General features: G+C 36.1%; 2 protein-coding genes across 2 annotated transcripts; both read right to left on the bottom strand.

Annotated features, from left to right (window-relative positions):
- Positions 1-3,732: 3,732 nt before the first annotated feature.
- On the bottom strand, positions 3,733-8,824 carry LOC145215545 (uncharacterized). Its single transcript, XM_080084249.1, has 5 exons — positions 8,489-8,824; positions 7,743-7,890; positions 7,081-7,265; positions 6,564-6,656; positions 3,733-5,940 (listed from the first exon to the last, which is right to left on the bottom strand). The coding sequence occupies exons 1-5, from the start codon at positions 8,659-8,661 to the stop codon at positions 4,488-4,490; spliced, it is 2,052 nt and encodes a 683-aa protein (XP_079940375.1). The 5' UTR covers positions 8,662-8,824; the 3' UTR covers positions 3,733-4,487.
- A 367-nt stretch (positions 8,825-9,191) lies between these two features.
- Positions 9,192-12,795, bottom strand: LOC145214945 (beta-1,3-glucan-binding protein-like). The gene is made up of 9 exons (XM_080083584.1): positions 12,747-12,795; positions 12,414-12,637; positions 11,519-11,676; positions 11,209-11,313; positions 11,074-11,132; positions 10,387-10,504; positions 9,758-9,965; positions 9,512-9,651; positions 9,192-9,360 (listed from the first exon to the last, which is right to left on the bottom strand). The coding sequence occupies exons 1-9, from the start codon at positions 12,784-12,786 to the stop codon at positions 9,279-9,281; spliced, it is 1,134 nt and encodes a 377-aa protein (XP_079939710.1). The 5' UTR covers positions 12,787-12,795; the 3' UTR covers positions 9,192-9,278.
- Between the last annotated feature and the right edge of the window lie 2,217 nt (positions 12,796-15,012).

A 15,012-nucleotide genomic window follows, 5' to 3' on the forward strand; every position in this document is an offset into this window, starting at 1 on the left:
AAAGAATCTGAAAAGCATGAAAAGCACTAAAATCGTCTTTGATGACGGGTGCCTATTACGACGATACGGAACATTCAGTTGGCACAGGAGGAACGGCGAAATTTACTGTACTTCGAAAAATCTTTCAGCATTCACCTCCAAACACGGAACTTGAAAACTGACAAATAAACTGTCATGCATGTTGTTTACCAATTTGCTAAGCTGATGATTTAGAGAGTGACGCTATAAACAAGTTGTCATCCAGCGTTTACTGTTGTCATATGTGTCCAATGCGTAACTGCTTACTAATTTAATTGCGATAATTACTTGTACATAAAGCCGAAAACAACAGAAACAAATTTATATCAGTTATTAAGCTTTGTTGATTCAAATTTTTTGCATTGAAATGTAAGTGGATTTGTTTTTGCACATTGTGCAAATTCTCCTTATCAAAGCTGCTTTGATCCAAACGCGTAAAACGTGCGATTCTAAGCTATTTTGAAACCGAAGCACCTTCTTCAATAGTCACCAACAACTATACGTTCAGGTCCAGAACAAAATCAGTCATCGCTGCTGCGTGTCGTTTTGAAGGAACGTTCCTATAAACCAGGGGTGGGGAACCTACTTAGCACTGCGGGCCGCACGAATTGCACAACATTTTCGGGGGGGCCAAACATTTTGTTAAATTCCGTGTTATAATATTATAATACAGGTTTATCACTTATTTCGACTAAAATAAGAGTTTGTCCATTCTTTCTTGAATACCCTAGCTCCATTATATCGATCTGTCTTTTTTTCCAAGAACATATTTAAAATACCAATATAAGGATCCACGCTAACAGCTCTAAACGCAATTTAAACAAATACACCACATGGCAAATGATTTATTACTGCAAGGAGAGGCAATCGAGTGACTGTTACGTCACGAATAAAGCAAGTGGTTGAATGTGTAGCAATTTTTAGAAGTTTGGCGTCATAATGTGGATGGGGAGATTACCAGAAGTGTCGAAGTCATTTCAAGGACATATTTGTACATAAAAATTTTATTGTTTTTTTATACTATGTTGTATACTGTACCTATACTAAAATATGTTGTATACTAAAATTATGTTGTATACTAAAATTGTGACGGGGGCCACATTAAAAAGGCAAGCGGGCCATATGCGGCCCGCGGGCCGCAGATTCCCCACCCCTGCTATAAACAATTGAAAAGGATATGACGCATTTTAAGGTTTACTCCGTGGTTAACAACAGAGCGATAAAAACTTAGTAAATACACAACTTAGCACATATTGTTATTTCACATACACTATATGGCCTATTTTGAAACATTAATGTAGTCCCTTTTATTGTTTCATTTTTGGCCCGAAAATATAGACCAACCACAGAGGGCGGGGGATAAGGTAAGAGGCAAACGAAAAAGATAAACACGATAGTATAAATCAAGGCGATTGCCGCCAACGAACTGCCGGAAGGATTATCGCTTGTATGTTGATAGTGGCCCCAAAGCCCTCAATAGCTGATAAAAAAATGTGTACAGACCAGCAAATGTGGTATACCTGATATATTTTTAGCATTGGCTATTTGAAACATATAAGCCTAAAACCATATTTTTGCCAGGGTTTTTACAAAAACTGCTCTCTAAGTAGACAGCTGTGATGTGTTTCTGTTCCTTCGTTTTCACTTTTCTGCAGTTTAAGTTAAAACATAAGCTGCTTAGGGATAAAAAATCAGTTTATTTAATACGCAAATTTCGAACATCTCGTTGCGGAAGATTCCAACAATCAAGTAACAAAAGTCTGAAATAACTTCGTCAATCACACTTTATACTCATTCCGATTGTGTCAAAAAATCACTTCCCCATTTTGGCTCGGGGATAATGATTTGGGAATGCGTTAGCACATCCTCCGTACCACCAGCCACCTCCATATAGGCACTTGCACAATTAAATCCTCTATAGCAGTGGTCGGCAACCGCCGGTCCGCGGCCCGGTACCGGTCCGCGAGGAGTTCGTTACCGGGCCGTACAATTTTTCAGGTTAAATGCTATAAAACACTTTGCCCATGTATCCCGGGCATGATAAACTAATTTAAGCGTTTTTATAGCTATATATTTGTAGTTTTTTGAAGACCGGTCCGCGATAAAATTTTAGTTTCAAAACCGGTCCGCAGTGCAAAAAAGGTTGCCGACCCCTCTATAGAAATAACGTTTCAATTAAAAACGATCAACTAAAACTGGATTTCCAACAACAGCATTCTTACCGGGATTCCGGGACAAGAACAACCTTAATCCCGGGATTTTATTCGATTTTTGTTAAATTTATAACATTTGTTTGTTTGTTCATTTTTATTTTTAGTGGGCCGGCAAAGCATAAATGCACTACGTTCACGAAGCCGCCGTCGAGGTATCTGTTATATTCCAAGTTAATTGGATCTGTTTTGTTAAATCTTTTTTAAATTAAAAGTATTTTTTTAAATTGAAATCAGGTTTTGATTTAGGCGGTTGGTGAGTTTAATTTAGTTCACCCATCAGGTTCCACTGGGTTGGGGCAATGCCGCTTAAGCTTCTTGCTCAGGAAACAAAGCTGCAGAGATAGGATTAGAACCCATAACCTTGTGACACAAGTCGATGGAGCTATAACCACTCGGCCGTCTTGGCATTTTTCAAATTGCCAGATTTTTACCAACCTGAGAGCTATAACGCGAATTATAACAAACTGGAGAGTTAGGCTTTAACGTGGGTTTTAAACTGTTCGCCACAACAGAACTATTTATCATTCCTTTTGAATTGTTACAAGAAACCTCGGGGAACCCTTTAATTCACGGAAACCCGGTGGGTGTCGCACCTCTGGTTGAAGAGTGCAACAAAAAAAGCAATCAAAAAAGAGAAAATTCCGGGATAGAATTTTTTGCTAAAACTGTCCGGGATTCCCGGGATAGAAACGCTAACGTCGGGTCTTTTAAAGAACAATTTGTCATTGAATGTTTTCTATTGTAATGAGTCTACAATACGTAACTGTTGAACTCTTTGTTGTAAAGAACACCAACACAAACAATGTGTCATCAGTTGTTTGTTATGGTCATGGTTATATATTGCTCAACTGTTTACCCCTTTGCTGTGGTAAGGTAATTAAGAAAACGTCACAACACAGCACTGAAAGAATCTACACTTTTGTTGTTGACTATATGAAAAAAAATCACATTATGCATGTTGTAGCACATCTGCGCTTTTCAACCGGATTTTGAGTTGTTGTATCGACTCCAAGTCTTTTCCTACTAAACCTGGGGTCGGCAACCTTCTTAACGCCGCGTTCTAATTTACTTATAATAGCTTCGCGTGTCAACAAAGTTTGTGTGTAAAACTTTCATACAGAAAACAAAAATATTTGTATGAAAGGCAGGGGTCTTGATACTATTATATCATAACAAACTAAAAACAGGCAGTCAATAGGTTTAGGTCCCCTAAAACATGAATACGAACTCGCAAATTATTTGGCGTGCTATAAAAAATGATGCGTTGTAGGGTTTGCAGACATATGTACGAGACCTTTTGAAATGCTCTGAAGCCGACCAAACCGGCTATACTAGCATTAAAATATTTTTTAACAACATCTTGCCAAAAACTTAAAAAATGGGCAAGAAACCAGGCCCCACTAAGCCAAAAAGTTTTGTTGGATTTCAATTGTACAAATCCCTGGACCATTGTATAAACAAATGGAAAAAATACCATTGTTAGAACATTTCCACATTCATGGCAGGGTCATCGTTTGAATTTTGATAACATTTGTAATGCAACACACTTATTGCAAGGGCGTTCTGCAAAAAGTAAATGTTATTTCAAATGTTTAAAGCACAACCAAGAAAAACTGTGCAGCAAAAACGTAGTACCCTAGCAGTATTAATTCAATTTCTTAAAAGCATACACACATTACCAATAATACAAACAAATGCAGCAACAGAGGAATTATGGTAATATAGCAGTGTTTTGACCCTACACAAAACAAAACAGGTTTGTAAGGAAAGATTTAAAAACGCATATTTGACACAAATAATGGCAAAACACGTCTTGTCTTATTCAAAGACAAAGAATTAAACCAACTTATGATTTTTTTGTGGTAGTCATTACATTCCTAATGTTAACTCAACAAAAAGGGTAAATTTACACCAGAGGGGTCATTTGGCAACAAGAGGGGAAAAATACAAACATCATTTTGCACCCTTAGAAAAGATATGATAATCTCAGAAAGCTATGCAATAACCCAGTTAACCTACAACTTACAAGATGTCCCCTGTCAATGTTCATGTTCACATAACAGTAATTTTAAACAATAATAACATACAACAATTCTGGTCATTTCAATTAGGTGGTTTAGGCATATGCACCTCATAATTCTTCTTGTTAAGAAAAACAAAGAAATCATACATTCTGTTTCTTTTGACAAGGTCATCAATAGCAAGGATGCTAACAAGCCACTAATGTCAATTAAAATCCAAATTTGCTTGTGTAGTCTATTCAATTTTCTTTTTTGATTTTCTTTTTTTCTTCTTTTTCGATTTTTTTGGTTTCTCGCTTTTAATGTTGGTTGTGCTTCCATCTGGATTTAAAGTCAAGCCCATCTGAGCTAGGTAGTACTTTGCCATATCTTCTGCTTTTGCTGTTCCAACTGGAGCAGGCAAGTCTGGTTCAACTTTTGGCACTTTGCTATTGTTCGTCATTGCCTGGTTGCTCACATTAAACAGTTTTCGTTTTTTTGCTTTCTTTGGCTTTAACACTGGCAATGTAACAATTTGGTTAGAGTGGTCAATTTCAGTCTCTGATTGAAACATGTCCAATGACCCTGTATCGCTTGGGATGCTTTCTTCAAAGTTTGGCGTTTCCAGCAAGGATGTAGAGGTTTCTGGTTTTATTTCTGTTTCTTGTTTAGCTGACTTTTTATCAGTTGCAGGTCTTAACATCTTGTTTTTCTCAGCTTTGGCACCCTCAATGGCAGATCGCCTAACAACACTGTCAATAACAAGATCCAGTGATGAAGATGTACCAGTATCGCTCACCACACCAGTGGTTGAAAAGTGTTTGACTGGACTGCTTAATGGTTCAAATTTCACCTTAGGTTGAGCAGGCTTCTTTTGTTCGGCCTTTTTCTTGACAGATTTTGGGTTATTTTCAGTTTTATTTTGTAAAGTTAATTCAGCTGGCAAAGCTTCAATCTTAGCACTTATTTTATTTGTTATTTCTGAGTTTGGTTGTTCCATTGTCTTGAACTGTTGGGATTTGTCTTCTGACTTAAAACCATCAGAAGTTGCAGTTGCTTGTCTCACAACACTCTCAATAATAGAATCCACATGTGATGATGAAGCTTTTGGAGATGAAATACTTTCCATTTGCTGTGTAAATGGTTTTGTAGATTTTTCACTGCTTTTTGTTATTTTTCCTCTTTCAGCAACATGAAAATCACACTCACTGTTTTTAGAAGTGGACATTTGGTGCAGTTCTTTAGGCTCCGTATCATTATTTTGTGCATTCCTCTCATTTTTATGTTTCGCCTTATTTTTTGTTGACTTTTTGTCATTCACATCCTTTTTATCAAATTGTGTTTTTGTGTCTTTTGCATCCAGTGGTGGAATTTGTGGTTCTTGTTGCTTTTTATGTGTTTTTGACTCTTTTTTCTTCTTTTTCTTTTTCAAAATATCTGTGGTACTGTTCGCAGATTCTGCATCTTCTGTAGCAAGCATTTCATCTGGTGGCATGTGGATGGATGTGCCCTCCTGTGTATTTAATGTCGATTTTAATTTTTTTTCTTTTTTCTTCTTTTTTTCTTTTTTCTTCTTTTTGTCTTTTTTTACTTTCTTTTTCACTTTTTGTCCATCCACCTCCTCTTTACTTTCTGGGACTGCTAACATTGAATCCCAAGCAGATTGTGACTCTTGTTGTGATAAACATCTCCCTCTTTGTTCCTCATCGCTGCAAGATACAGATAATAGCAGATGTTTATGACAAATTTGTGCCACGGTGTGTGTACAGTTAACAAACGAGTTAGATCTTATTAAATACTGGTGATTATAGTTGTAGTAACACCAAGACAACATATTGATTGATCGATCAATTAGTTTCAACTAGTCAACTGCATTTTAACTAAGTCAATTTAATTTTCAAAAAACAGCATATTAGTGAAAAACGAAGTTAATTTTGACATATTGAATGAAATACATAACGATTTTCTTCGCAAAACAAGTGTGACCTATCACAATGAATAAAATTGATATACTTCTTTGTGGTATAACAATCACAAGATCATTCTTTGTGTGAAAGTAGTTGTACATGATTAGAGAACTTTTTACAGTGAAATGAATTAGTGAAGTTGTTGCATTGGCAACAGGCGGGATTGAAACAGAAATGACCATAAAACCTGACAGGTTGCCCACAGCTTGAACAGAAGAGTATCTTTAAAAATTGTTAGCACTAAATACTTCAAAATTAAAAACAGTAAAAACTACTTCAATTAATGTTGTCAAAATTTCAATTTTGAAACATCATTTCCTTGTAAAAAAGGGCCCCGGAAGAAAAGTAATTTGCCAAACACAGACCTTCTTGGGGATTTAGGATTAAAAGTAGATTCTCTTTCATCAATACCACTGTCTGTTTCCATTGGAGCAGAACAACCACTAGATGAAAGGAGTCTAAAAAATAAATAAAAGTTACATGTACGATATGTCACAAAAAGTTTATAGTGAAAGCACTATGAAGTAACTGGTTGTGCATCATACACCTAGATTTCTGCATTATTTGTACCATAAAAAGGTGTGGTTTTTGATTACAACCAGTGGCGTATCCAAGGGGGGGATCTGGACCGGCGAAATCAGAAAACTACAAAGCTTTCGCTAAAATTACCTGTTCTTCCTGTCAATTACATTGGTAGAGAAACCGCCAATTTTGGAAAAAGTGCTTTGCCGCATAACGCGTCGTTTTGAACGACATGTGACGTCATTAGGGATTTCCCCCTCAAAAAAATTGTTGGACCCCCCCATTTAAAAATTTCTGGATACGCCCCTGATTACAACATATTGCTTTACTGTGTATAAACTATAAAGAAAATCGCCATACCGAATAAATGACCCAATAACAGACAAAATGCCATGACCATCTTCTTCTAGTTTTTCTACTTTGAAGAGCACATCATCACCAAAATTGCATAAATCACTTTGCTGCTTGGTACAACTAACAGAACAGTAGAAGAACTCATGAACTAAACATCCAATCATGTGAGATCCTTTCTTGTTGACCATACCCTACAATTTAAAGCGCAATGTTTATGAAAGTTAGACAAGCATAACAAAAGCAACACAATGTAACAAAGTAGGGTAGTAAAACAGATAGAAAATTATGAGACAAATTTAATATATAATTGTGATTTATAAATGAAAGATACAGTGGTGAAATAAGGACCTGTAAAGCAATCACAAACTGAAATTGCATTTCAACAGTATGTATAGAATTTATTGGATATTTGACTGGTCAATTAAGTAGATTTAATTAGACTAGTCAACTACCCAACCCTACAGAACAGAAAGAAAAACAATATATATCCATCCATTTTACATGGAGACCTATTGAACATCAAAACAAATGTTATACAGAATGCAATGACAGCACACGCTAATCAAAGAACTACAAATTTGGTACCTGCTCTTTAGCAGTTTAAGCCATGTGAATAAAGTTTTATGAAATTAAAGATACCACACAATTTTCAGACAAGCAAAGTTTACCTTAATAACCTCTCCAATTTTGGGCTTGAAAACAATGTAACTTGTCTTTACAGTGAAATGGACACATGCTTGGTCTGATAAGATATCTCCACTTCCAGATAAAAGTTTTACATTTTGGCGATCATAGGCAATTGGTATTCCTTCCAAACTGAAATGAAAAATGTTAATCTTAATTACATGCTGTATTTACCACACATGTTTGAGCAATGTAAACAAGGTTTTTATGGGCTGTTCTAAAATACACGATTTACAAATAAAACGCATAAAAACGCTGATGGTTAGGGCTTTTAGGGTTTGGGGTGAGGGATTATAGTTACAGTTCAATGTGAAACAATTCAGGCTAAATCATGGCTCAGGGCTAATATTCTTTCAAGCGTTAACATGTGGTACAATACAGTGTTTAGCACCACACCCAAGCATGTACGAACATTCGCCTAGAGGTTTGTTGAGATTAAATAATAAAGTTACAGGAAAACCCCCTTACAAACCCTCAGTTCAACCCTAAAACCCTAAACTGTCAACATTTTTAAAGCATATGTTTTAGTAGATTGTGTAAATTGCGTATTTTAGGAGTCAAGTTTTCCTTACATATTTAACTGCCTGCTTGCACAACACACCAGTGTTTTCAACAGCAACACCAATAATAATAGCTATATATAATTTGTATAATGGTAACAAAAACAGTTAAACCTTCTTATTTAATGCTCAATTAAAGACAGCTATAAACCTTTTATCAATGAACTTACTGAGACGAATGAATCTGCAGGTTGGCATTCAACACAGTAGCAATGGCATTCTTAATTTTTCCAAGGTATGCAGATCCAAGTGCAATGGGTATTGTGTCTTTTACAACCTCAAGGGATGAATATGGCGTCTTCGCATGCTCCAGAGCAGCATCAAAGTCCCCAATGCATGTCATAGCAAACTTTTTAGTGTACAATATACAACCATATCAGCTAAACTATGCTTACTAAACATTGGTAAACAGTGCAATAGTTGAAAAACTGTCACATTCCAGTCCCTAACTTTTTGTCAACTTTTTGACAGTTAACTTTCAGTCTCGGTTACTGGTAAATTCTATCATCCACAAATCTGGTTGCTGCAACTTTTTTTTTTAACTCATCAAGTTATACACTAACAAAGAAGGAAAAATACAGTAAATCTAAATGTCACCTAGTTCTGCGGTTTAGTTAATGATGTGCATTGATGCATAACTATTTTGCAACACCATCCAGCATCCATGTGCTGAGCTATAGACATCTTAGTGTATTTTCTGCTTTTTCTGTCGTCCAACAAATATCGGTTGGTTTTAAAACACAGCAGCGTTCCAACGCCACATACATGCTTTATGAACTATTTGCTGCCCTTTTTTACATTTTTATTTCTGAAACCTCACCCATGATTACGAATAAACGGCTGGTAGTTTAAATCATGAAATCAACATCAAAACACAATTACACAAATTTATTGACACTAGCAATTATATCCACAGCGATTACGCCAAAATATCAATTCATAACTGCTTCTATATGTTAATTAGTTTGCCCAAACGCGGATAGACTTGATCTGCAAGGCTGCGTTTTCTCCATTATTGACATCAGCTTGCCAGGTAGGATACCTGCGTTCAAAAAGTTGAAAATTTGGAGGTAGACTATATAAACTGACACACTCTTTAAAGAAAAAATTCTTTGGGCCTATTTCGCCGTACATCTAATTGAATGACAAAATAAAGTTTAAGCGTATAACTACGTCAAGGAAGGTTTTCTTACCATAAATCTTTTGCCTGCCAGAAGTCTTTCGCGGAAGTTGGTGACGTGTTTTTCCACGGTTTTGCACCGTTTGCGTTTGTCCAACTGTCGTTAAAGTAACCCACCGTACCGCCAACGGCCAAATTGATGATAAGATAAAACTAGAAATGCACGTAAAAATAAGACAGAAAATACGATCAGTTTATTACAGTTCCATTAAAAAATTTAAACAAACATTGTATTGTTCTCAAAAAAGGACCTAATTACCTCTTGATCAAATGGCGTCATCTTGTTTTTACTGTATTTCCATGGGTTGTCAATTCCCGGAGCGTCGTTTGCAAATTCCCCGAAATTCCAGAATCCCTCATTTCCAGGGTCAACTTTCAATGTTTCAACTCCATCAACGTAAAACGTGATACTGTCCTCCTTCCAGTCCACCACGTATTTGTGGAAACTAGCCGCAAAATCTCCGTGGCTGTGTACAAGGTCGAAATAAGTCATCGTGCCACCTTTTTAATGCATGGTCCTTATGACAATTAAATGATTTTGATTGCCGCTTGAGAAATTTTTGCCTGGTTCCACGTATAGCAGGGCTACTCAACTGGAGGCCGCGGTCCTTAGGCTATAGACGGTCGTTTATTTTTTTTCTTTATTCGTTGTGCATTTTTGTGTCAAAGATTTACTAATTGCAATGTGGCAGCGGTTCTTAAACTGGGGTCTGTTAAGAAATTGTTCCACATATGTCGATGTAACATAAGGAGACAATCAACTGAAGTTATTGTTTCGCTGAGATTTTGGACAGCGTGAAAATGCAAAGAGGCCGTTATGATATAAAGTTAAAAAAGTTAAATGGTAGTAGCCTTCATGCGGTATAGTTTAAGCAAACTTATACTTACACTTCCTTTGTTGTTTTAGGGTAACCGTTTAACGGCCAGTACGGACCCCAGTGAAGAGTCGAACCCATTGCATCGTTACCGTGTGAAACTCCTTCGCTATCGGTCAAATTTAAATTTCCTGTAAAGTAAGTCAAAATTTGTAAAGTCCTTGTATTGGTTTGACAAAGTCCTTGCAAAGTCCTAAACGGTTTGAAAAAAACACACTTAGAAATGGTGTCTCTTACAAATTACTGGAATAAAATGTGATCCCTACAAAATTGTTCTTTTTGGATTTTATTGCGTATTTTTTCTTTGTTTGTTTAGGTAATAAAGGCAATCAAGAATTATGTCACAAATGGTTCTATAGTCGAGCAAGTACCCAAATATTCACAAGCGTCGCCAGCTCGTTTTTTCGTTCAGTCATTATAATGCGAAACACAATTAATCAATCGTTTTCAGTAGGTGGCAACTTTCAATATAAAAACATGTCTTTCCCGAGGATTAAATCAGTAAGATTTTAAAGTCGTTGACCAAATAATTGGACGACCGTATGCTAAAAAATGAGTTAGACGTCAAACCTATTTTGTTTAACTCAAGCCCGAACCCGACCCAAAATGGTTAGGCGGACTTACAACTCTGCAAGAAACAAACGATTACAGGAGATGTTCACTCATTAGGAAAAAAGAACACTTGCAGGGCCCTAAATACCTCGTGATTCGATGATGTCAATTTCTCCCGAAGCAGGCCACTGTCCATAACGGTTGACTCTGTTAACGTGAAACATTTGTTTAAGTTTAGAATCCTACAATTGTGTAGTTGTTCTTTAATAGAAAGTTTACTCACTTGGGAAGCATCCAAATGGCAGGCCACAACCAGTCTCCTTTCGGCATCTGGGCTTCAACCTCGACTCGTCCATATTTGAAATTAAACGAGTTTACAGTCCGAATTCTGAAATGAAGAAAATTTACAAACTTAAAAAAAAGTTTACAACCCAAAAGAAAGTGAAATCAAAAGATATATAAGTGATATATTTTTTGGTATTTATTTCGGATAGTAAAACTCAAATAAGCGGGAATATTCTAGATCTATAGACAGAGCGCATTCAGGCATTGTTTCAGACACTAAATACAAAAATGAAAAAAAGACATGGTACCTTGCAGACTTGATTGGGTTAAGGTAGTTGTCAGCACTGCCAGTCCGCGTGCAGCCATAGAAGTTGTTTCCAGTGCACTGGTCAGCGGGTGCTCCACCCCATAGATCCACCGTCCCACTGCTGAGATGTGCTTCACCGTAGTGATCAGCAGTAAGAGTCTGTTATGTACTTTGCTTTATTTTACATTATTATAAAGAACTTTGCGATGCTAAAAATCAATTTTCTTTACATTTAGTAATTCTAAAACTGTTTTAATATCAGTGCCGATGAAAATTGAGAAACGCTTAGGTCCAACTAGCATATTTTCTGCATTGAGTTGAGCTGATTTGAGTTTTTGAGCTGAGTTGAGTCTAAAATATTTACCAAGCCGGAAATAGCTGCGCAACGTTGGGACGTTATAAAGCGCGACAAAGGAAGGCACAATTGGTGGAAAGGTGATAAACGCGCTGCAGCTACACCGTTACTGCAGCGCGTTTAGCATCATTCGTTATCGCGTAATGGAGTTTCGAACAATGAAGTAAGTCTATTTGCATTTGTAGGAGGGCATCCCACATTTCAACTTTGCCCAAACTAATCAAACAGCAAGTCTCTGCACAATTTTATAACACGGGTTCGAACAATGTATAGGTATTTGATTTCATGAGCATTTGTACAAAAGGATCCCATTTTTAATCCAGACCAAGTCCTATGTTGCTACTGTTAAAGTCCACATATAAATTATTCGCAACAACAATTAAAAAAAGTTATAAAGATCGAACAGGTCGCAAACCTTGCAAACCGAATGCGTGTAAATTTTTGAATCGGATAGGACTAGAAACCCTTTATTTTAAAATATCAGCAGCCGTGCCATATTACTTAAGGTACAACAATGGCGGTAACAACAACAAAAACTTACGGGTTTTATAAACAGGGTGTTGTCTCTAACATAGCTGTTGCTCCTGTTATTAGTGTACATCTGGAATTCCCAGTTTCCACCTCCAGACATCGTGATCTCGTGCTGCCACCGATCCAAGTTAAAGTCCTCCCAAGTCTCCTCAAATATCAGGCCGTTGCATGGAGCCGTGTTCTTGTCACAAAAGTCGCTGCATGGATATGACGAGCACAGCAACTTGGCTTTGTCTTAAAAAAGACAAACTTTTTCAAACACACTAACAAACGTGGATATCAAGGTAATTTTTAGAGGCGTTTCCTCAAGGTAATATTTAAATAAACCATAAACGTATTTTACCAGATTGAAGCAGCATCAAGAAAAACAATGAACCAATCATCTTGAACTCTATTTTTCTTGAATTATTGACCTAAATCATAAAGGAAGATTACATACCCTGTGCTAGAACAACCAAAACCCGCTAACACCAATCTGATTAGAACATGCCTATAAAACTGATCATGAAATGAAACTTTTGTTAATCAATTTCGAACAATTGTAAATAAGATACTACGATCCAACCAAAAAATATATCAAATCTTAATAGATCGTTTTTGACCGGTGCGACGGAAAATTGCAAGTCTGACAGCAATGGGGATCTACCTTTTGATAAAGAGTGCGCGCAAACTGTGTGACTCTAAAGAAGGGCTAACATTTATATTTTGACTTCTAAATAGCAGTTGGGGTTTAAGTCAACATACATTCAATATATTTGCACTGTGCAAACGAAGGTGTGCCAGAATAAATGTTGATGACGGCAGTATTTTGTTAATAGGCAAACGTAAATAGGCTATGTCATGCCGTTCTTTGCAAAAACAACTGAGGTACCTGCAGCTAACAAGGCCCCTTAAAAACTATTGCGTATAACTGAAAAACCATTTAACCGTTCCAGGCCAAATTCGGCATGATTGTTGCAGAGGTTGATATTAAACATCCATTAGATTTTGAGGACGTTTGCATGTTTTGTTTTTGTAGGATAACAGTTTAAAAAAAATTAAAACTTGGGCCTCAATACAAACCTATGCTGTTAATAAAGCCCAACATTTTCATGTTTTTAAAAATAGTCTAGAAACCAATCAGACTCATTTATACTTTGCTCTGCTCAAATAAAAGTTCAAACAAGCAACGTTATTAACTCATATTACACATATACTGTTAACTAAGACATATAACTGTTAAGCTGAAGGTACTAAAAAAAGAATAAACGACCCCTTGACATTTGATAACCAAAAATACTAAATGAAATATTACTTCCACAAACATGTTATTCGGACTTTTTATCTTCCTAAGAAAGCAAAAAAGCAAATTTTGTGCATATCAGTCGCCTTTACTATAAAAGACACTTGAGAAAATGACAAAAAAATTGTTGGGCCTTATTGCAAGCAATGGCTGACAAACAAAACCGTAATAAAATTTATTTGAAGTAATTCTTTTTTCCAGATCGGATAATGCTTCAATTAAACTAAAATGGCCCCATTACTAATATATCTTAATAAGTTTTCATTTCGACAACACAACCTTTTCATTTTTGTTACCAATTTTAACAAAAAATAATAAAAAGTTGAAAATAAACACTTCTTAATTTGGATTGGTCATGATAACAATTACATATAACTTGCAGATCCAAAACTTTGTAGATCATTTTAAGTACACATATATTTTAAAATTGCATCAAAATGGAAGCATTTTTTCTTGCACTTAAAAAAATATTAGCAGTGGGCCTTATTACCTTCCGGGCCTATATACCTTCAGGTACCTTGAATCAAAAATAATATAGGCTACCATGTTTTCTTCGTACCTGTTTTTGCAATTCGTGTTTTTATTTATTTTCGCTATCTGGTTGGTTCTTTTACCTTTTCGCACTACTGAATATGATTTGCACACAATTCACATAGGCTATTAAAAACCCAATAAAAGACAAACAAGTTAATATTTTGGTAAAAAATCACGACGCATCGATAGGTCTTTTGAAAAGCTAAACTTACTTAGCTTTAAAGTAACAAACGCGTTAGATTGTCGGAAAATCGTGTTTTTAGCAACGTGTCGGCTTGTTTTATATGTTAACTGGTCTGCTGATACGAGCATTTTCCACAGAGTATAAAAACTTGTACATTGTATGCCTATATGTCCTATGTTTAAATGTATGTCACAAAACATGTTCAAACCAAAAGTGCAAAGTACCGATTTTCAAATATGAAGGTTACCTTAAGAGCAAAGTCCGTAAAATATGTGTCAAATGCTATATAATAGCCTAAACCACATCAAGTTAAGGAAAAATCGGAGCAAACGTTGTGCTGACACTTGCACAAAGCAGTGTTTAATAAGCTTACACAGCTTTAAATCACCAATTGTGTCGTGATATGGGCTTGGTCATATACATCAAAAAGCTTTGGTTTCAAAATAGTCGTGACTAATCAGCAGACATTTTACAAATATTTGCCATTTGTTGGGTATTATTAGCTATAAAACACCTTTGATATGAATTTAGAATTGCCAAAACCGATTCAGCTTTTCTGTGACAGGCCACACTATCTAAAAGTTTGATGCAACCAAAAAGCAAATAATA

This window comes from Phallusia mammillata, chromosome 2 (genome assembly GCF_965637545.1).
Source record: "Phallusia mammillata chromosome 2, kaPhaMamm4.hap1.1, whole genome shotgun sequence".
NCBI lineage: Eukaryota > Metazoa > Chordata > Ascidiacea > Phlebobranchia > Ascidiidae > Phallusia > Phallusia mammillata.